The sequence below is a fragment of the Syngnathus floridae genome, chromosome 6, assembly GCF_059516105.1.
Source record: "Syngnathus floridae isolate MCC-2025c chromosome 6, RoL_Sflo_1.0, whole genome shotgun sequence".
Classification (NCBI taxonomy): Eukaryota; Metazoa; Chordata; class Actinopteri; order Syngnathiformes; family Syngnathidae; genus Syngnathus; species Syngnathus floridae.
Genome location: NC_142418.1, coordinates 13328715 through 13351703, shown reverse-complemented (window position 1 = coordinate 13351703; position 22989 = coordinate 13328715). Strand labels below are relative to the sequence as shown.

The window sequence follows — 22989 nt, the reverse complement described above, 5'->3', positions numbered from 1 at the left end:
AAGGCACACATTTTTGTGTGCTAGCCAGATGGACCCTGGTTGGTATTAGCAAATGGTCGGGCTCTGTCAGACCATCTGCTTATGCAGGCGTTACGCAGGGCTCCTTCTGGTGAATGCAATTGTCAGTGCTTATGAGGCAGAAGTAATTCAGGAGTTTCTGAGTGATGAAGGCATATGATGCTATTGATTGGCCTCTCCTTGAAGCAAGCATCGTTGCTTCCACTGTCTCCGATGCAGGAGACCTTGGTAGGGGTCTGGAAGGAAAATCCGGTGGAATATTCCTAGATGAGGGTAGTTACAGCAAATAATTTTTGTCAATTGTTTTGAAGCTGGTCTCTAGAATATTTGCGGAGTCATTTATGGATATAAATTGGCATCAAAGCTTATTCTGGTCTCATTTTAGTAATATGCATCTTCAAAGATTACAATATCTGATTTTATATCTGAGTTTAAGTCGAAAGTACAGTATGAGTATGCATGTGTTGTTTTTCGGTCATGGAATAAATGTATTTCAAAGACTGCAAAGCATGGACAATTTTGCTTTAATGATCAGATTTGTCATTGCCACAAATACACATATGTAACAAATAGAAATCAAATTATACCATGAACCACCAATCAAATGAAAGACAATCATTTCAATCACTTGCACTTGGAACAAACAGTAGGCTTTGCTTCCACTTCTTCCAGACACAAATATTGACACGGGAAAATTATAAATATGATAAGCCATAAAAACTGAATGTTACTATTTCATTGTCATAAGCAATTTGGTTATTGGTGTCATGACATCAAAAAATACTGTCACCGTTTGATGATTTGCCCTTTTTTTTCCCTCACTGCAGCAACAATTATGATCGAATCAAAACACAGTGTTCTGATGTATGTTTTATTTATGGAATATCATTTTCAGTCGATGGCAAGTGGCAAAATAGCCGCCTCCTCAAATGGATATAATATCTTCCTGCCTAACTCATTCAAAAGATGTTGAATTTGTCAGAATGCCGTCTTGAAACTAGTGTGGGTACATACAACATATTATTGTAAAGAATATTTTGGAGTCGCCTTCCCTTTTAAGTTTGTAAAACTATCTGCAATAAAATAACTGCTGATGAACAGTAGTATAAAATATGAAGATCAGTAAGATAAAAGAAATATACACACAATAAAATTCAAAAAACCCAAACAGAATTTGCACTTGTTTGTGTGGTAACAATATGGAATCTTTTCAAGGGAGTAGAGGTTGTGGGAAGCAGATTCTGATTACTTTTCTAAAAAAAAAGCATTCTGACAAAATTCATCAATACTATGAGGCAGAGGAACTGAGTGACTGCATTTTTATTTTTTATCTTTATGTTATACTCACGATTACCGTCACTGAATTAAAGCCAAGCGGCGTAAATGTGTTCATTCTGCAGCGGTATGCCCAGGGCTTATAGGTTTTTGTTTGGTTACAGCTCATGTACGTATGTTTAACTAAAGCTAGTAAATGTGCTGGTGCAAGACAACACTTGTCATTCAACAACCAAAACCAGAGCTAACCGAGGATGTAGAATAAAATTTCGAAACCAGTTTTTCTTTCTCTTCGGATGCGAGTCATATGCAGAGAAATGAACTATTTGGATTTTAGAGCAGGGGTTTTCAACTGGTTGTGTCCAAGGGACCTCCATTATAACCAAGAAGCAACTCAGGGACCGCTGTTTTTGCAGTGGAATTTTTGGATGGACCTACACAGGCTTTTTATTTGCATTTGCATGTCAATTTTGGGAATCTCAGCTACATTTGACAATTTGTATAGGTATGTGATTCACAAAATTAGCTGGAAAATAAATTAAGTGTATATAATAGATACATTTTATTTTTATTTCCAATTTCACGGACCACCTGCAATACCACCACGGCACACTAAACGGCCGCGGACAATCCCTGCTTTAGAGGAAGCACAGACATTTTTTGAGGTGCACACGTTGACAAACATACAAACAAGAGAAAACATCAGACAAACATGCAGTTAGTTACTTACACAACCAATTGCGCCACGGAACCACTTGCAATAAATACATGTCAACATCAAATTTTACAAGAAAAATAAAACATTTAGCCCCATCACCCACACATGTAATGTCATCCGTATATGTTGGTATGTGCATTGTCAGTGTGTTGATGTGCAGGAGCGACTTGGAATGCAATAATAAATGTGCCCGTAAACAGAATTCACTGGACACTTTAAATGTATTAGACACACCTGCACGTTTGTCATTTCCAAAATTGTATTAAATGATGTCCCTTTACAAAGCTGAGTTATTTTTTGACTGACACTATTAGAGATTCAAATATCTTGAGTGCAAATAAGTACTTTTCATGAGATAAAAGTGTAAATGTGTTTATCTGCTGCAGCCATGAAAATACACACATTAAGTGAAGAGTCATTGTAGTGGTTCACGCGCCTGATTTACTGTACATGCATGTGCCGTCAATTCATTTTCAAGTTTGCATAGGTGCGAACGCTTGTCTCTATAAATTAACTGAGACTAATTGACAAGTCCAGAGTGCTTTGTACCTTCTTTGATACATTAACGGGATAATCGGACAACAGAAAACGCACGGGTGAATATGTAACACATAAAACATCTCTCTAATAGTGTCAGTACTAAAATAAACATCTTCAATGTAAAGCAGCTATGAATGGTAATAGTACATAACTGACTACACTTATAAAACCTCATGTTTGTCAAGTCTCGGGACAAAAGCATCGGTGCAATTTAGCCATGGGTTTGAGTACATTTTAAAAATGTGGATGATTATTGATTTAATTATCACAGTTTATGTTTCAGTCATTGTAGTTAAGAGTACTGACAAGTGTAAACATTTAACAAGGACACAATAAATAGCATTAGGACGAGCTGGGTATCAAATCACAATTGTAGGATCATTTTTGCAACACATTTAAAAATGGACTTTGCTGCCAGTGAGACAATTAAAAACTTATGTCAGTTTGTGATGTCATTTCACATATATTCAATACAGAGCATGGGGAATGATGATCAATTACATTGTGATTTGTGTCATATTGAGTGTGCACATGACTTAAGTTAGTGTATGCATCTTCTTTTCACACATTATTTTAAGATCATCCCTGATAACTGAAACAAACTAAATCTCTCATCTCAGTCTGATCTATCCCTCAAAACGCGCATTGTGAAAATAAAAAAATAATCAGTACAACATGGCATTTTGTATTTGAAGTGTTAGTTGTTACCGTCCTTGCCTTGGAAAGAAAAGTGCAGTAAAAGTCAATTGGTGCTGCCAAGACTTCAACATCAAGCAATTACAGTATATCTTAAATGCTCTCAATACTGGACCTCAAGTCACCTCATTGGAGAATTTTCTCTCGGGTGTCCGGCAGTTTGAGAGCAACCATGCCGCCGCATACCAGCGCAACAAATGATAGCAGGATGGGGACGGCTTTGGTGATGCCCACAAAACTGGCGAAGATAGAGCTGCCAAGAACCGCTGCCAGCTTACAGAGAGCATTCAGGACACCGAAGGCTGTTGCCCTGGGATACAGACAGATGTAAGAAGATTTTTTGCAACCTTACAATAGCTTGATATTTCATGATTAATCGATTTACAATCAAGGTAATCGTGACACGAATGCACAGTAAAAGTTAAGTTATTCTTGGTTTGAGTGATCATGCCTGCAAAGCGACAAAGACAAATTAGACAATACCCATGTCTTCTTTTGAATTACATGCTTCTGGGGTTTGAATAACTCTGTTTCTGGTTATTTAAAACTCAGTCAATGCTGATTGATATTAATGTCTCTCCTGTTGTGACAAAAGTAGGCAAGTACCTTTTAGAAGCAGGGTAGAGCTCTACTGTCACCACCTCGATGCCATTCCATGCAGCCACACTGACGCCACAGAAGAGACACTGTAGAGCGATGATCGCAGATTGGCTGAAGCTCAGAAACAGGAAAAAGGTACAGCCTGCTGAGATCAGCATTGAGCCACCTGAGGAGATGATAAGTCCAATTAAAACCCTACTTCACAGGCCTGACTGAACTACTCGTAATGTTGGACTCAAAATTGATTTTTACAAATCCCACTTTAGAATTGAAAGGTTCTGGGCTCTATTTTTGTGACGAACATAAATCTGGCGCAGCACACAGCTTATCTCTGCGCAAAGGAAAGTTCAACTCCATGTTGGTAATTTCACAAACGAGTGTAAGCCGGCAGATCTGTGAAGGGGAGGGCTGTGCCACTATGGGAGTGGTCACAGCGGACTTCAATCATGGTCAGTCAAAGCAGCTCTTTTCATTCCCTTTGAACATGCTCGTTGAGTCTCCACATAGATTCTCGACATCTGCGACCTGACCCTGACTATTGCGGGCTGATTTAAAAAAATATATAATAATAATAATAATAATAATAATAGTAAAATACTAATGATAATAATACATTTTAATTATATTGCATTTATTATTTTTATGCAAATCTCAAAGTGCTGTCCACGTCTTTATAAAATGATTGTCTGAAATCCAACACACTTGTTCACACAGCCCAAATTCTATCTGCCAGAATTTTCCCATTTAGTAGATCAACAGATAATCCCTTTCATCATCTAAAAATCTGGATGAGACAGATAGGAATAATGTAGGCTTCCCAGTTCCTGTATGAGGTTCTGGGTTTGACTTTCAGCTCCAGCCTTCCTGGAGTTTGCACGTTACATTAATTGAACATTTTCAATTGCCCACAGGCACTCCATCTCTCGCCAAAAGTCTGCTGGAATAGTTTATAACCCCAATCAGGACAAGAAGCTGATTTTGCAAGTGCTATACAGCCTTACTCATATGAACTGGTGTACACCAACACTGGAGGTCTGCAGATGTAATAATATCAGGCTATTATATTTTATGAACACACTAAATTGGATTTATATTGTACTTATCAAGACACCGCCAATTAAATACAGAAAAGGGTGGTAAGTAAATATGCCAATTGGACATTTGGAGATCTTGGGTTGACTTTTGCATATACAGAGTAATGACCATCAGAGAGGTCAGCAAAGTAAAATCCACATCACCTATAATCTTGACTCTGCCGATCTTCTCCATGAAGAGGGCGGAGATGATGTTGCCAGGCAACACAGCCAGACTGCCAAGGAAACTGACCAGATATATGAGGACATCATTCTCTTCACCAGTGTCTAGGTGACAGCCACGTTTGTCGTCCTCAAAGGTGTTGTTTTCCATTTTACAGTCAATGAACTTCTCCTTCAGATCTACAGAGTATCATAAAGCAGATAATGCATAAGAGAGATTCAGGGTGTTGTCCCTTGGTGTACAGTATTGGGACAGCTATGAATTTTTCTGTCTACCTCAAACCATGATATTTAGTAAACATACCAACCAAACCAGTGAGCCTCACCAACATGAGCTGCTTCACCTGAACCTACCTGTATTAGTGAAGACAGTGTTGCGTATGGTGCAGTTCTCAAACATCGTGTCAGTGGACTTGATGTCCTCAAAGAGACAGTCTTCAAACAATGAGTCCTCAAACTTCACAGACTTCAGTTCTATTTTGATGAACCTATGGGCATGGGATGGGACACACAAACAAGCCAATAGACAAAAAAAATATGGACTCAGACTTCTATAGCTGAAGCATTGCAGAATGAGCAGAATGGTCTCAGGAATACATTGCAGTCAGTCACAACTGCTATGCAAACAAGCTTTGTCGCATATGAACGCCATACGATGCACACATGTATGCATACATGCTGTGCTCCATGGCAGTATCATAGTTTGAGCGGAAAACTTGTTATTATATTGAAGTGAAGTCCCATTCTGTCTTTTTTCAATTTTGCAATAGCATAGAAGTCAAGTAATATACAGCAGTAGTAGTCACATACTGTATACTGAAAACGTCATTAAATATAGTCACGTACAGATGATGTAAAGCCCAATAGCAGCTACAATTTTTTTTTCCACTTTAGAGAAATTCATATTTTTGTTTGTTTCTGAGCAAACCGTATGATAGATTTGGTGATGTAAAGTCCATCCATCCTTTCATCCATTATCTGAACCACTTTTTACTGCTACAGCGAGTTTGGTAAGTCCGCACAATGAGCAACAGGACGGTCGGACACTCACACCTACAGGCAATTTGGAGTGGTCAATTGGCCTACCATGCATGTTTTTAAAACACCACACAGGAAGGAAATCAAACCCACAACCTCTGCACTGCTCACCAGTTGACCATTGGGCCACCGTGACCGAAAATCCATGACTTCCCTGGATTAATTCGCAATCCTGCCTGGTCTCTGATGCCAGTGACTAATTAACTTGATTAACATGTGCTGCCATGCATAACTTATTTTAAGCAAGTAGCCAAATATGGGGTACACGGTAGTCATCAGAATTTAACTATAGGAGGTCGTCCACTTGACATGTTTGCATTTTTGTAACAGTTGCATGAAAGTAGTAATTAAGTCAATTTTTTTTAGTTAGGAGATATTTGGGAACCCAAGCAGACAGGTGAAAGACAACTCAGGGGTCCTCACGGGTCCGGATTGAGGAAAAGATAGGAGGGACGGAGATCCGAGTGAGTAGTGTGGGGAAGCCATGTCTGGGACATGTTGTAGTAAATGTGACCGAATAAAAGAAAAAGAAAGTTACAACATTCTCAGTGTCTTCATCTAACCACCCGTGCGCTACACAAACCAATAAAGGTTTGTTAAGGCACGTTCAGAACAATATTTTGGGGACCTGCCAGAACTTTCTTTCAAACTTTACACACATCCCTCATAAACTATATAATGGAGGCAAGCAATAGCACACGTCATGTTCTGTTATGCTGTGTTTACATTTTTTTCTGGCGGCTCTTTCAATCATATTTCAGACCAGCCATTGGGACAAAATACAATGGACTGGAAACAAAGTTGTGAGGAAGTGAGATGGGCAAATGTGATGCTGGGCCTCATATTTAAACTGCCAAAATATTAGCCACTAAGTCATGGTATAGATGAGAAATCTAGTCACTGTAAAAGAAAAAAAATGGGGTGAATGCAAAAGGACGTGACAGTAATTAACAGGCTGTAAACAATGTTGGAGGACGAAAAGTGCAACACTGGCGTCATGAAGTTTGCCGTTTTCTTCATTCAGTGTGCAATAAAAATGAAGTGTTTATGTGTGCACCAAGCGCTCCGACATGGTGCGCCATTGCTGGTCGCGTTTGGAAACAAATGGGAGCAGAACGCACTTTGCCTCTCCAAAAACACCCACACAGTGAATTTCTCAATGCCTTCAATGTCCTGCTCGCTTCCGCTGTAATATTCCTGACAGAATTTTTAAAATATGAGAATGATCGGGAAGTGAATTTCTATAGGTTGGGAATTCTGAACATTCAAAACATCAAGACTGACCAGGTCAAATCTTTCGACCCAGTGGACGCTTGAAGAGCTGTGCAGAATGAAATTGCAGTTTATCGATCTATTCCGAGTACATTGTACAGTTTCAGTAATCAGCAATTAAATGATGCCTACGCGTAAACCTCACGAGGTTGATCAGCTTCTCAACTTAAGCATTTGGCCATTATGCAAGAGCAAAATGATTAATCACATCGAGCAAATGTTTCACACTGCACAACATGCACTTTGGATAACAAATGAAATGCATTAACTCTTGTGTACTTTGCACAAGGGGCTTATGATGTTTTTCAAGGCATAGGATCCTGGCCACATTCAAACTACAGAAGCTGTACACGTCACATCAAGATGATTTACTATGATTTAATTGAGCAGGGCTGTGGAGAGAAGCTGAAGTAATTTCAACTTTACAACAATGGAACATTTTGATAGTTCTGCAACCTCGTACTTTTACGTATTTAAATGACAAATCACATAAATGTCAATAAAACAACTTGAAGAGAACGAGAAAGAAGCACCTACTTGTCATGGATGTATTCGCCTTCTTTATGGACCTGGTTCTCTAAAGAAAAGTTGAAATGGAAGTTCTCCACTTTTTCTCTATGGAATACCTGAAGACAGAAAAAACTTCAGCCAGAGGCAAATATTCATAATTGAGCAATTGTATCAATAAAAGTAACATTTCACAGATGGGATATGTGATGCATCAAGTAAGGTGAGAATGGCACCTGACAGAAAAAGTTGGGTATGAAAATATAATCATTATTTTATTACACAAAGTTGTTTAAGTTGGTGAAAATTCTTTAATTAGCCCCTTGAGATGTAACAGCTCACTCGCGAGGGGTCACGCACAATCTATCAGATCAATTAATGCAGAGTGGTGCTTGCATTACCTTGACTCTGGATTCATACTCCTCATATTGAAGGTGCTTGATCATGTCTGGGAACCACACAGATAGGCCATAGTAGCTGTGAGAAAGCAGTGTGAAAAGAAAAGCGGGTGTTTAAAAGGCAATAACTGGCAAATTCCACCTGCAGTGGGCGACAGTGTGAGCAAACCTGAAAGCCATGCAGAACCAGATGATGGCCATGAAGAGAGTAGCAAACCTCAGCTCAGCAGAAAAGAGAGATGCTACGTTCTTAAATACCTGGGACCGAAACACAAATACACATGACAGAAAATCTACATTGAATTAAACTCTCTAATACACTGGTGTCAAACTCAAGGCCCGGGGGTCAGATACGGCCCGCCACATCATTTTATGTGGCACGCGAAGACAAATTGTGCATCAAATTCGTTTGTCATCACTGGAATTGCAAATTTAATATCTTTTTTTTTAAATATTTGACCAGTTTTTACTTGTCTGATTTGAAAACGAGTTATTTGTCAGTTTGTTTTGTAGCTTTTACTGTATATAATATGAGGTGCTCATACATTTATTTGGGTTGACAGTCAGAAAGAAGCTATGACTACAATGTGGCCCGCGAAAAAAATGAGTTTGGAATCTATCCCAGATGGGCATATGGTGACTGGTGAGAGATGAGGTACACCCGTTGGACTGATCACTACTCCACCTGGGGGAGACACGTGGGGCTTTATTTTCGTAGACTGCACTTGTTGGCCAATTCACTCATCAAAATTCATTCAAAATCAAAAAAGGGAATTCATCCGGCACATCTCAGCAATGTGTGGAGCTTAATTAGGAGCACCAGACTTCCAGCGAGGAGCTCGACCCCATATGTGGACTTCAGGGGAATTGTAAGTCAAATGAACCCTTACCCATTTCAATTGAATATATAACAATGCATGAATAATTCAGTTTACATAAAGCCTCTCGGAACGTGTCGTGTTTGCACATGTTGGTGACTGGTGAAAGGAAATAGACAGTGAGGGAATAAGGCCCATTGTTTGCTCGGGAAGAACAACGTTAAGCCAGAACAGCAATGCATGTGTTGTGAGATGTAATACACTTGAATTAGTATTCTCTATTAAATTTAAAATACAGTATTGGGTGGGATTTACGTACCAGTTTACATAGCGTAAGTGAGCGGACAGCCCAGCGTTGCACAGCTGTTCCTGTAGCACTTTGAATCTCAATTAACTCATCCTCTGCTGTCTTTGGAGCCTTGATGTGAGTCACCTGAAGAAGGTAAAGGAGAACTGATATACGTACGGTTGATCAAATTTGTCCAACATCTCCAATGACGTCATTTTTAATTTCTTCAAATAGGACAGACTTTCAGAAGACAACAACTTTTGAGCCATTGCAGATATTTATAGATGTTTGCAAAATCACCAACTCTGAAACATGAACAAAAGAGTCTTATTTCTCCACTTTTTGACACAACCCTGAGACTAATTATATGTAAATGCAACAATGATATCCATTTTCGTAAAATTCTTGCAAATGACGCCCTCCAGTCATGTTATAATATTCGGCGTGGTTCTGGGAATGTTAATGCCTGATGCAATTTTCCCACCAAAAATAGTTCAGTTTCATATTTAAAATGATCCTAAAACTTAAACCTGACTGACTACAAAGCTGAATGTGGGCACATTTTGAGATGCACAATATATATATATATATATATATATATATATATATATGTATGTATACATACATGTATATGTATGTATATATAGAGACAGTTAGTGTATAGGCAGTATGTATAGGCAGTTCTATACATCTGGATAGTTTTATTGGATATCTACAGTATTGACTCACGGTGAAGACTTTTTCCGGCTGTCCTTTGGCTCTCCAGTTGGTGTCGTGGACCTGCTTTAGAATCATCCATGCTTCATCGTGCTTGGCATTCTGCTCCAAACAAGATGACATTTTCAGCATCAATTCTGCACACTAGATTCTTGGTGTTTATAGAGCAACACAAGAACAAATTCATATTTTTTGTGCTTGTAGATTCAAAGAAATTTGACACACTACGAATCCCCTTTATGCATAAATTGATTTTTCAAGTCATGAAGATTGCCTCATTGAAAAAATCTACAACACCTATATACTAAAGGAAAAACGTTTGCAAAAGTGAGCATGGAGCCAATACATGGTAGCTATCTCACCTCAAGCAAGAAGCGAGGACTCTCAGGCATGAATGTTAGTCCGATCAGAGAGGCGATGGCAGGAAGAGCTGCAACCAGAACAAATAACCTCCAACTGTGGAACTGGAAGTCTGTGCCCATACTGAACCCCCAACCTACGCAAAATACAAGCACAAATACATATTATTAAACCTAAGAATTAAATGCCAAGTTGTGCTGTACATGTAGCCGCAATGACAGTAAATCATCTTACCATATCTGGGGATGATTCCCCAGGCAGTAAAAGAAGCAAAAATCGCACCAATCATCCAAAACATACACAACCAAGAAAGATGCTCTCCTCGCTTGTCCATCTGGAGGAACTCAGAGAAGTACGAGTAGACAATCGGTACCGTGCCACCGATACTGAAAAACAGATAAGACTCCTTTAACTAACTTTGCTTGCACACATTATCGGCGTAGAATTTTGTTTTCAAATTATTTGATTCAAAGGAATAATGGAATTAAGGGTCATAAAAACAACAACACAGGTCACTTGGACTACTACCAGAATACTCTAGTCTCGCCTTCCTGTACAATTTGAATATCTGATTAATCTGATTACTGAACAAATCTGCAGAGAGAGAGAGTGAGAGTCGGAGAGAGAGATATGAATAGATCACGCTATTAATCAAAGACACAAATAAATACACATGGAGGTCTATATCTTAGCAGAATGCATATTTGTACTCCCCTAACCTAATATATTTGCGGATAGTACATATATTTTAGATATAATGTATCTTGCTCATGTTGATACATTGTTTTTCATAGCTAACGTGAATGTTGCAAGTGTCACAATATGAGAATATGTTAAAAAAAAAAAATTTAAAATTACTGATACCTTATGATGTCTTGCTTGTTGAGGTTTTAAAATAATATTAAAGATCAGTAGTGGTCAGCAGGGTGGCCTATTGTTTAGCACATCCACCTCTTCATCCCGAGGTTACGACTTTGGTTCTCCACTGATACTTTTCTGTGTGGAGTTTGACTCTTGCTGCTTTGCCTGCATGCATTTCAACTAGGTTTCCCAGCTTCCTTCCACAGGGATTAATATTAGCCTAATTAAAGACTCTATTATCATGCATGGGCGTGAATGTGAGTGTGAATTGTTTGTCTGCTGTGAATGTGCTCTATTGGTGACCATTCCAGGGTACACTCAGATGGAACAGTGAAGACAAGCATTAAAGAATGCATGGATGAAAGAGTAATACTAATAGTCCGTAGTAGGTCTATAGTTATTAGACACATACAATGAGGCAGGACACGGCAAACAAGCGATAACTACAAGAAATTTATTGATGTGGTGCAAGCTGTTTGTGGATGGGATCATTTGTGGTGTGCCGTGACCTGATTTCTGAGTGTGTGGTTCCCAGTGGATTTGAGTTATTTTGAGCTTAAGCATTGTGCGTGGTCCCTGCTATGAAACACCAGACTGCCGACGTGGGGCTGTAAATGTGAAAGTAAATATGAGATTTACAGCACAAGGCTATAGCTGTCGATGGCCATGAAGGTCGAGGGTCGCGGGCACACTGAATGTTGTCAACCACAATATACTGATCAAAGATAATTATGTATTAAAGCATGCAATAGTGGATAATAATGGAGAAGTATGAACCCTCTAAGTTCTTGAGTAAAAAGAAGTGAAGGCAACAACACAACAGTTAGCAGAGATGTACGGATGTACAGTGCATGAGTTACCCGATGCCTGACAGCAGCCTGAAGAAGAGGAAGAAGCCATAGCTCTGGGCGAAAGAAGATAGGAAGACGAAGACACAGTTTATAGCTAAGGCCACAACCAAACAGCGTCGACGGCCAATTTTGTCCGCGAGACCACCCCATATGAATGCTCCCACCATCATACTCAGGAAGACAATCAGACCTGCAGAGAGAAACAGAAGGTGTTAAATTTGAGAAAGAGGGAGTGTTTCATTCAGTCATAAAATGCCATTTCTTTGGTTGACATTAAATGCACTTTTTCATACTCATAATGGCAGATGCATAGAAAAAATTTTGGGCAATTTCGGTACTTCATAGTGGGACAACATTGAAAAAAATGACACTTTGTAGTAATGGAGGCATGTTTATCAGGGTAAATTACTGTACTCTCAAAATACCTCAACACACACATTGTCTAAGCCACTGGCAACAAAATGGACATGCCCCTGTTGACAGACAGGACAGGACAACCAATTACAGAAGGGGATCACTACTCCGCAGATGCATCAGGAACCGGCTCAGGGGGCGGCGGCGCTTGAATCCCGGGAACAGAGGCTGCAGAGGAAGAAGCTGAACGACAGGTGCGGCCGCCCGGCCTGACCAAACAGGAGGTCAGGCCGGGCGGCTAGCGAGACGTGGTCAGAAATGGGCAAGAGGTCAGGGTGGGCGGCAGACAGGTCAGAGCAAAGTTGGCAATGGGAGTTAGAAGGGTAAAGCGCAGTGAGTAACGAATGGCATCACAGGACAGACTGACAGAGAAAAGCAGGTAGTGCCGGGTTTAAGTAGCGTTCACTAACAAAAAGGGACAGATGCAGGTGATTACTTGATTTCGTGGGTGTGGCTGTGAGCATGTGACGTCAATGGAAGTGACTGGCTGGGTGGCAGGTGACACAGGCACGTGACACCCCTATGTAAAAATGTCCAAACTTGTGTCAATAACTGTTTATCCTTAAGTGTCAATATGTTTTGTCCATTATTTTCCAACAGTGTATTAACTCTTTTGAGAATGGACTTCACCAGAGCTTCACTCCTTCATGACAACATCACAGCAAGGGCCACCACGCGTGACTCTTCCAGATTCCACCCCGGTCCGATCATCATAAAAAATGGCCACTCACTCCGCACTCCAGGTAATTTAGCTCAATGATTCCATGTATTATGAACTGTGCAAGCCTGTATCTGTATTCCTGTCATTCAAGTCAGACACGTTGCTGCAGAAAGACGACATAGGTGAGAATAAAGCCGAAAAACTGATGTACTGAAAGTCGGCCATGCAAAGAGAGCATGCAAACGCCACACAAAAATGTCCCAACAGAGATTTGAGCATAGATCAGCTGACTGTGAGGTAGATCAATGAATTTGAAAGATGTGATTAAATTATGGGATGTGATCTCAATATATCTGGGTGAAGGAAGGAGCTTGTCTGTGGCAAATGGAATTACAGAATTTTCTCAAGTTATTCAAGAGAGTTGTGGGCAGATCATTCTCTTTATCTATTTGTTGCATCAAACTAATTCTGGAGCACAACACCAGTGTGCAGATGGTCATACAACAGGGGTCGAGCTATGGCTGTGACTATTCATCTTAAGATTCTTTTATTAGGCTGCATACATGTTAAGTGAATGTATGAAAACACATCAGAACATGTCTTATGAATACTGTAATAGTGTTAATGTCTGACCAGACTCCATTTTAGACCATTTGATCTACGACTGAAATAGTTCATGATGACCGCACTGCAGCAGGCTTCTTCCTCCACCCATATTTCTTCACGTCACATCTCCATTTCCCTTTGCCATCCACTCCCCTGCTTATTCACTCACACACAAGTTGTTTCTGTATCCCCCTGTCTGCATTTGACTGCTATTTGTTTTCTTGTTTCTGCTGCTGTTTGTTTCTCACTTTTCTCTCCCAGTGGAATTTGTTTGCTCAGCGTCTATCCTACTTTTTCTCACAGTTGCATGAATGTCAGTTGTACAAATACGCACTTCCACTTCTAACCATGCCCTGCATAACTTGCAGAATACAAATAAGCAACTCAAGTAAGCCCTTAATATGTAGAGCAATGAAGACTGCATGCAATCTCCAGCAAGCAAGCAGTTTTATTTCTGCTTCCTCAGAAAACCTGACTCATTTGGGGATTTACTGCATCAACAATACTCCACATTACTGACACCCAGTCATGGATGATCAAACTGCCGCCACCAAAAGTTGTTACTATATCAGTGCAGCAATTAGCGTATTGTGGGATTCTTCGGGTCTTCTCCACACTTCTAAACTCAAGCTCAGCATAACATTCCTCCACATGTACAAAACCTCAAAATGAGAGTCAACAGCAAAATAATCTGCTGGTCACCGGCTTTCTTTTGAAAATTCTTCATGGGCACAAACCTGCTACTCAGCTCTGCTGCTCATTCTACAATGTTCCTAACAATTGAAGCAAAATGTGCTCTGCTTTCCAAAGGTGTCAGTACAATGACAAGTCTCTGGAAAACCCAATATTCCATGATTTACAGCCAGCCTCAGACTTTATTGAGTCATGCCTCTTTGGTGTTTGCCTACACATTTCCAGGTTCCTAACAGAGGGTGTGTCAGCAATTTGACGGGAGAATCCGCTGAGCTGGAAGGTGTGCAAGCCAAGCACATAAAAAAAAAGACTTATTTGCAAATGAGAAAATTTGGCTCTAAAAGAATTAAAATCATTGATCGCATCTTGTATTTCTTGATCCTTTGGGTAATTAGATGAAATCTTATCACAGACCTAGTTTTAAGACACCAAGGAAATGTTTTAAATTGTCCGAAACCAGCACTACAGGATATGTCAATACACACACCCGTTTGGAATGCAGGAATATATTGACTCACGGATTAGACAAAATCAAAGAGCACACATAACAGGTAAGCCAGTATCAAATCAGTAAGACAATCAACCTTACCCAACATCCCCTTCTCTGCATTGGACAGGCACAGGTCCTTTTCGGCAGATGGCAGAACAAAGGCAACCACAAAACATTCCACCCCATCAGCCATGAGAGCTAGGCCCAGCACCATGAAGAGCGTCCACTGGAACTTTCCATGGCCACAGTCTTCCATGATATCCTCATACTGTTCCGATAACTCCTGCAGTTCGGAGAGTGCACCGCCAGCTCGAGATTTTGCCCTGAGATTGCACAAAAAAGAAGAACAAATCTTGAGGTAGAATCACTCCCTAATGAGCTCACGTTAACATCAAAATGATTCATGATGTTAATTGGACAGAATGACTATTGAGACTCAAATTAGTTTTCTTTCTACTATACTAACAACTATATTTTATTACTGCAATTAGTTCTCTATTCATTTTATCAACGTGCATCTGGAAAGTCTTTACTATACAGTTTTCCCACATCAGCATGGTAAATGTGTCTCCTCACCTTGCAGCCCTCTGTGCGGCCTTCACCTCATCAGGATGTGGTATCCCTTGATATTCTCCTTCATACATTTGGTCTTCTTCATCATGACCTTCAGTCGCATCACTGGCAGCGTCCTCTTCTTGGGGGGGATATTCGGCCTGGTAGCCATATCCATCGTGACCACCTCCATCACCTTCTCCATAAGTCCCATAGCTGTCGCCGTCGCTTTGGTGGTATATGTTGTTTTGGTAGCGGTCGGCCATCCTGTCTGGTTCTACCTTCTCTAAGCTGATAGACTAATCGGAACAAGTGGAAATGTCTGTGATTTGTGGGAATAATCGGCAGCCTGTGTGATGTTTCAAGGGTGTAAACTGTGAGCCTTCAGTTATAGCATGATGTGTCAATTACTTAAAAATATCTGATCCGTTGGTCACAGTTGCATTTGTTGCTTTCTTGCAGCGAGTGTGTAATCATGCATGCCTGAATGTCTTAAGACCTGATTTCAGTAGCTGCAGTGGGTGACTTCAGAGAACTGAAATATTTGTTTTCAATATCCAAACCTGAAGACAGAAAAAAAATGTAATTATCAAACCACAATTCAGTCTTTCACAGCTTTATGTTACATTTACATTATGCTCCTAGGTGCCGCAACAGCCCCACTGTATACTGCCAGAAATGTAGAACACTGAGATTTTGCCCATTTTTGACCCTGTATGACCCTCGTGTATGTTTTCTCATAGCAAGCTGTCATGGGTTGTAAGGGGACAGGGCTGTTTAGTTGCGGAGGCTCAAAGGAACAATATGGTTTGGCTCGCGGTTAACCACAGAATCCAGTATGTTCCCTATCGACCCTTCATGTTCTGACGGGGTCACTTGCAATTCTCACTTTGTGTCAAGGCTTTCTACACATGAAACATGAACACGGCAGCGTTGAAACATGTTTGTGGCCCCAGTAGAGTCTAACAAAGCTCCCCTGCCAGTGTTGGCATCCGGGCTGGCGGTCACATACAGTACCGCAGAATCATAAAACCTTGTTGATATTACTTTTATTGACGACAAGGTATTCACTAATCCACCTCAATACCAATAAATGCAAAAGAGCCAATTAGTCAATACACCAATGCAGTGTCTCTCTATGTCTCTCTCTGGGTAAATTAAATCTCTCTGTATTTCTCTCTGGGTAAATTAAACATAACTTAGCTTTCAAAGTGTTGTAATTCGGAGTCACTCAGGAATGCACAAAACAGAGATTTTGTGATCACATGATTGTATTTTGGATCGGATTCTGGGATTGCAATTTCTATTAAAATAAAACAACAAATCGTTTTGCACGACTGCATACTTCCTGCATACTCCCAGATCAGGCAGCCATTGTATCTAATTCTTATAAAATAGCAAATGGTCAAATCTAAGAAGTTTTGGATGAGGAGCAAGTGTCCACTTTAGGCTGTGTTTAATATTTTAGATATGTAGATGCGCCAAAATGCTTCATAGAAGTTTGAAATTGTAGCCACTCTATGCTACATTACACACTTTAGAATTTGTGAGTTAAAGAGAAATGCTGAATTGTTAGTTTGGTTTGCTTCCCGTAATAGTCTTTTTGCATGATTCATAATCCAAAACTCATAACATTCTGACAATTGTACATAAGCTTTGTCCAACCGTGCTTCCCAATGGAAATACACACAATTCTTCAGTCTCATAATTCTTAAAGTACTGTTTTTGAGGGCATTTCCTTTTTTGGGATTAAATGTGCATGCAAGATTAAATCTTGTCCCAGTTGGAAAAGGTACCAGATAAATCTGAAAGATATTTCTGAAAAAACAACATAATGTTTACCTACTGTATGGCTTGATTGTTTACTTCTTATTTGCTTACTTCAAAGCAGTCAGTAACAAAACAAAGTCACAGAAAATATAGTTAACACAATAATGATTTATCTGACTAACAGTTGACCAGCAATGATCCAACCTTCCATCATTATGTACGGGGTATTCGCTACTGACGGATAGGCAGCAGGAAATTAAATTCTGGCAGCGTCATCAGCTCGCCATTGTCGCCAGACCTTATCTGCCCTCCATCTTTGAATAATTCACATAATTAATCCGATAAAATCAGCGGCATGTACTGCCAGTTTCAACAAGTTGTAAAAATGTAATCAGATAATTGTCGGATTCCAAGCATGTCACAGTCCCAAATGTGTGTTTTCATACTTTACCAATCTAATACAATGTAAAAGCTGAAGCACTGGTAATCTACATTGCTGTCCAGTCATGAAAAAATATGGCTGCACCTAACATGCAGCATCCATGAGCTTGGCTCCTGCATGCAGTGCATCATATCTCATGTCACTTGTCTTTATTCCCAGTCCACTATTATAGTTTGCTTTCAATTGATAAAAGGATTTAAAATGAACCTGTACAATACTTGACCCTGTAAATAATTCATTTAAATCCCATTATTTTCTGTTAAATAATGTATCTTCAAAGGAGGCAAAATGTAGGCTCCACTTTATTGGTAAAATCATTTTCCACACAAGACTAATACAAAATCTGAAATAGGTGCACTGAGAAAAAAAAAAAAAAATTAAAATGAGTGGGCTATCATAAGAACAAAGATCCATGTGTGGGAACTCAAACACGCACAAAAGCTCGTGTTGAGCAGTCAGGATCTGTTCTTAATTTCCTTCTGAAAGAATATGGTTTCTGAAAAAAACTCCAGCCATGTTCTGTGAAAGTGAAATGAAAATGTTTCATCTATTTAGCATAAAGAAACTCTTGCCGTTCAACAACTGTGTGGATACATCTCCAGTACGTACGTATCAACGGAAATCTATTTTCTGTTCTTCATCTGTTTTTCTGCAACCTCATCCTTTAATTAGTGGCTCAGGAAATGGGTTTTGTCAGGAACAGATGCTCAGTCAGGTTGGAATCTGCTGGTTCATTAGCTTTTAAGTTGGTAAGGACTCCACACAAGAACATGCAAAACCCACATGCATGCATGCTCTCACATATACTGTCAAAACTAATAAGTACTCATTGAGCTTGATTTACTGAAGCTTTGTGAGTGCAGCATTGTATGTATACTTGATTGCTCATCCAAACAGATGTGGAAGCTGATTTGCATTCATATCAACAATGATTGAGGGTTAGAGTTGTATGATGATACAGCTTTGTTTGATCCAGTCAAGGTCTTTTCACACCCAACTCATTTTAAGAGCCTTACTTTGTATACTGGGGTACAGTCACGCAGAGACAGGAAAGAGCCTTCCTTTGGGCCCTCTCACAAAGTCGAAACGATTGACTATGTCTTCGAAAGAAGATGAAAAGATTCACTTGTGAATAATTCATTCAACTAGATGATTTCTGGGGAGGAGGGCGGAGCATGTACGTATCTGTGTCACTTTTAAAGGTTCTGGGTTTGAATCCCAGCTTTCTATGTGGTGTTGCATGTTTACCACTTTGGGTTGAACTAAGAGATGTGTTGACCATCTCCCTGCCAATTAAGACAATATTTCACAAAAAGTCTACATAACCCCTCCCCCAAATCTGTTTCCTTCCACCCTCCTCGGTTATAAATGTTGCAGGTGCAGTGTGTGCCTTCATGTATATTAAATGAACGCTTGGTCCCCTCCCAGGCTTGTTGTTCAACCAATGCTGGATTCACTCTGGGCTCACATCAGTCTGAACCCTTGAAGAGTATCAAATTAATTCATACAATAGTATGGAAATATGCTGTTAGTTTTTCTGTCTAAGTGCTTCCCTGTGGATTAGTACAGAAATTTTTGTAGAACAAAAACCTTCAAGGCAATCTGACAGAAGCACTTCTTCCTTTCTTTGCATAGACCTAGCTATGATCACAGTCTTCTCAGTCCAATTGCTTGATAAGTAAAGATTACATTAAAAAAGAAAAAATATGTTAATTCGTGCTTAATTAACAGTAACCCTTTGGCGCACATACTTGAAAAAATAACACTTGTTTTAGTTTAGCAAACTGAAGAGAACAGATCAATAAATTCCACTAGCTTTAAACGACCTGTTATCTTGTCATGATAACTTTCAAAAAACATTGAGACCTAACAAATGAGTCCACGAGATAGCTTACAGTAAAGAGTATGCTCAACTTGAGGAAACAATTGTTTTAATCAACAATTTCCAGTTCATTCCACATTCAATTATCCACAATTTTACCCAAGTGCAAAATATGGAACAGCATCCCAAAAACATAACAAATAAGCATTCCGTTTTGAGGGCCTATCATCATTCACCTGTACATCAATGGACAAAAAACAATTATTGTCATTTACCAGCATACATGGAATTTGATCACAGAAGTGAGCACAACTAACACACGCTTTTCGTAGTACGTATTTGTTTTCCAGGGTACCCATGAAGCCTGAGGATTAACATTATCATGGTAAACAAAATAACATCATTTATCATTGATCAGTCGTACTGTACTAGATGCCATGTTTTGATTTGCTGCTTGTGACGCAAACTGGTGGGGGGAAAAAATTCCCATGGGGATTTTAGCTTTGGAAATATTCAAAAATCGGTGCTTTTCCACTTTAATGAGTGAATGAAGGAATAGGCAGAAAACAACGTTGAGTAGAATAAATTCTGAAGTTCCCTTCAATGGCCCTCAGTACTTCCAGGTTCCAAAGATCCTCCATCTACTCTTCAACTTTACCCAGATTAAATATATTTAATATTCTTTGAATTTATTTGACTGGATTTAGACTTCGGGTTTACATAGTACGAGGCAACGTGAGAATGCTATTTATACAGTGCTGTACAAATTCAGCAATAACACAATTAAAAAAGACTTTGTAGAATTGGATCACGTAGACTCATTAAAAAGTGGAGTACGTCCCAAAACAGGACTGCAGCTGTTCTACTGTCATGCAGCTTTCACTGAGCAGCCTGTGAGAGACTGAAATGAACGCCAGCGGGATGAGGTATGTTGAGGGGGCTGCTGTTTATATAATACTTTGACTGCGTATAGCTCAAAGCCTTTCTATATCCGCATCATACCGCAATCTTTAAACACAACAACACCTGATAGCTCATATTGCAATGGAAAAAATGTTCTCAAGGGGCTTTTAGTTTTGAAAATTGCAAGTGATGTGTTCAGAGAGACAAAAAACAGTGCTGCTTAGGGCTGTGATGGATATGAAAAGGGGAAGCTGAAGAGTCAGCCGAGTCATTTAGACACAATTAATAATGCATCATGTTCCTAGCTACAGCAGGAAGACTCTCTCTCGCATGCCCCCCCCCTCCACACACACACACACACACATACATTAAGCAATAGTGCAGTCTACTGAATCAAATTGGAGCTGAAGTAACCTGCTGGATGTTATAAGCAGCATCACCAGATCTGAGCTAGAACAATGGAACTTTGTTCTGGTGCCTTTGCTATTAGTGATGGCCATTATTTTGTAACGCCCCTTCACTGTTGGTCTACTGTCCACGCCCATCCCGCAACTCAGCAGGTTGGGAGCTAAAGCCTTCCGCTGCTCCCCCCCCTTGTGTATCTCACGCCTCATGAACCATGTGATATCTCCCAGTCGATAACAAAAGTAATAAAACTATTGAATCTATCCATCCCATCTTTCCATTTATTCATTTTCTATAAAGCTTGTCCTCATTTGGGTCATGCATGAAGGCAACCCAAGCGAACTCTGGATGTCACTCAGTCACAGGGTTAGGGTTTCATGATAATAGTTTGTGTGTGTCTCTTTAATTGAAGTTGGCAATTGAAATAAAGTATTCAAATGATCATTTTCTGGAGTTAAACATTAACATTGAGATGAGTTTTATAAAAGGCTACACTTGTGACTGGAAGAGTCTTTTTGAAACCTTTAAGATTGGTTTAAAATAGTCTTGTTCTGTTACCTTCTGTCAAGAAATACAGGCTTTCATTAAAATGCAAGACTTCAAACAGTTTGTAGTGGTCCATTACAAATGCACCTTTTGATGTGAGAGTGTGGCGAAGGAAGACTATCATACACAATATCAGCTACCATTGAACACATGCTGTAAAATAAGGTTTGAGTGTTTTCAATATGCATATTTCTTGTATAACACTGGCATGCAATCTTTGCCTCAGTGCTTCCTGACAGTTTGTAACATTCAAATTATTGTCATATAATAGCCCAAACCATGTTTGACTTGTTTCCATACAATTGCATCTGCAGTATTTATGCGCAATCCGTTGTCACGTTAAATAAAATAGAACTATATTGCATGCATTGTTACATAAAGAATATTGACAGATTTCATCTATTGGAATAAGAAAATACTTGAAATATTTGTCTTGCATTTCATAGCCATCACATACATCTTTGAACTCAAATAATGCTTCAATAAAAACACTTGTCTTCATTCATTTCAAATTAAATACATGACGAATAGTTGACTTACCAGAAAGGAGTCAACCTGAAGTTTCATTGGCGTCACGCTCTCATAATAAATCTATCTCATAGTTCGGTAATCACCCTAAAATGTGAATCTGGAGCTTGAATAGTGTACGTAGAGAGAGCATTACTTTGACTACACAGGCAGCACGCAGACAGAGCTGAGGGATTAGAAAAGCAAAGGATAGATCTCGCCTCTCTTTCTCTATCTGTCTGTCGGTCTCACTCTCTCTCTTGTTGCAGCAGCAGTCTCTGCTGCGTCCTTCCTATCTGGGGCATAATGGTACAGTCTGCCTCTGCCCTGTCTCATGAGCAAGACCATTCCATTTGTCTTGCTGCAGGGGGAGGCCAGGAGTGATGTGAGGAAAGGAGGGCGTGTAAGGGGGAGGTGGTGGTTTGAGAGGAGCAGATGGGTGGCTTGTGGGAGGGGGATGGATGGAAGCAGGGAGGGATGAATAGATGACGAGGTGGAGTAAGCGAGTGGGGCTGCCCGGTGACAGATGTGTTGACTTAGTGTGATGCTTTCTGCACATTGATGGGAAAGTCCTGCAGATTTGCACAGATATAAGACTCTAACTCCTCTGTGTGTTTTTTTGGTTTAACAATGTTTGATAGTTACACACAGTGAGCAGAGGCCTCAAAAGGCCCACATACCTGATTTGGAAAAATCATGACCATCTTACAAGTTTAGTGTGCCTCAATGTTGTCATAGAAAAAAAAAATCATGTATCAATAATATTTTTCACACAGATAAAAAAATTTGTTCTGAGACAAAAGGAGGAATTTTCCTTGTCCCATGCTGCTGCGCTGATTCATTCATTCATTCATTCGTTCGTTCGTTCGTTCTTCCCTCTCCCCAGCCACTTCGTCCAGCTCATCCCGGGAGATCCCAAGACATTCCCAGGCCAGATGAGAGACATAGTCCCTCCAGCGTGTCC

At 39.8% G+C, this 22989-nt stretch overlaps 1 protein-coding gene and 1 long non-coding RNA gene across 2 annotated transcripts; one reads left to right on the top strand and one right to left on the bottom strand.

The window, feature by feature from the left end:
* Positions 1-526: 526 nt before the first annotated feature.
* Positions 527-22269, bottom strand: LOC148396636 (synaptic vesicle glycoprotein 2B-like). The gene is made up of 15 exons (XM_088378375.1): positions 22059-22269; positions 15655-16193; positions 15178-15401; positions 12224-12404; positions 10737-10888; positions 10505-10638; positions 10155-10244; positions 9456-9569; positions 8488-8576; positions 8322-8397; positions 7951-8039; positions 5458-5591; positions 5086-5283; positions 3854-4013; positions 527-3557 (listed from the first exon to the last, which is right to left on the bottom strand). Exons 2-15 carry the CDS (start codon positions 15894-15896, stop codon positions 3374-3376), a joined length of 2067 nt encoding a protein of 688 aa, XP_088234501.1. The 5' UTR covers positions 15897-16193; positions 22059-22269; the 3' UTR covers positions 527-3373.
* On the top strand, positions 12832-16750 carry LOC148396637 (uncharacterized). Its single transcript, XR_015859008.1, has 3 exons — positions 12832-13371; positions 15206-15436; positions 15662-16750. It is a non-coding gene; the product is annotated as an uncharacterized LOC148396637 (long non-coding RNA).
* Positions 22270-22989: the final 720 nt, after the last annotated feature.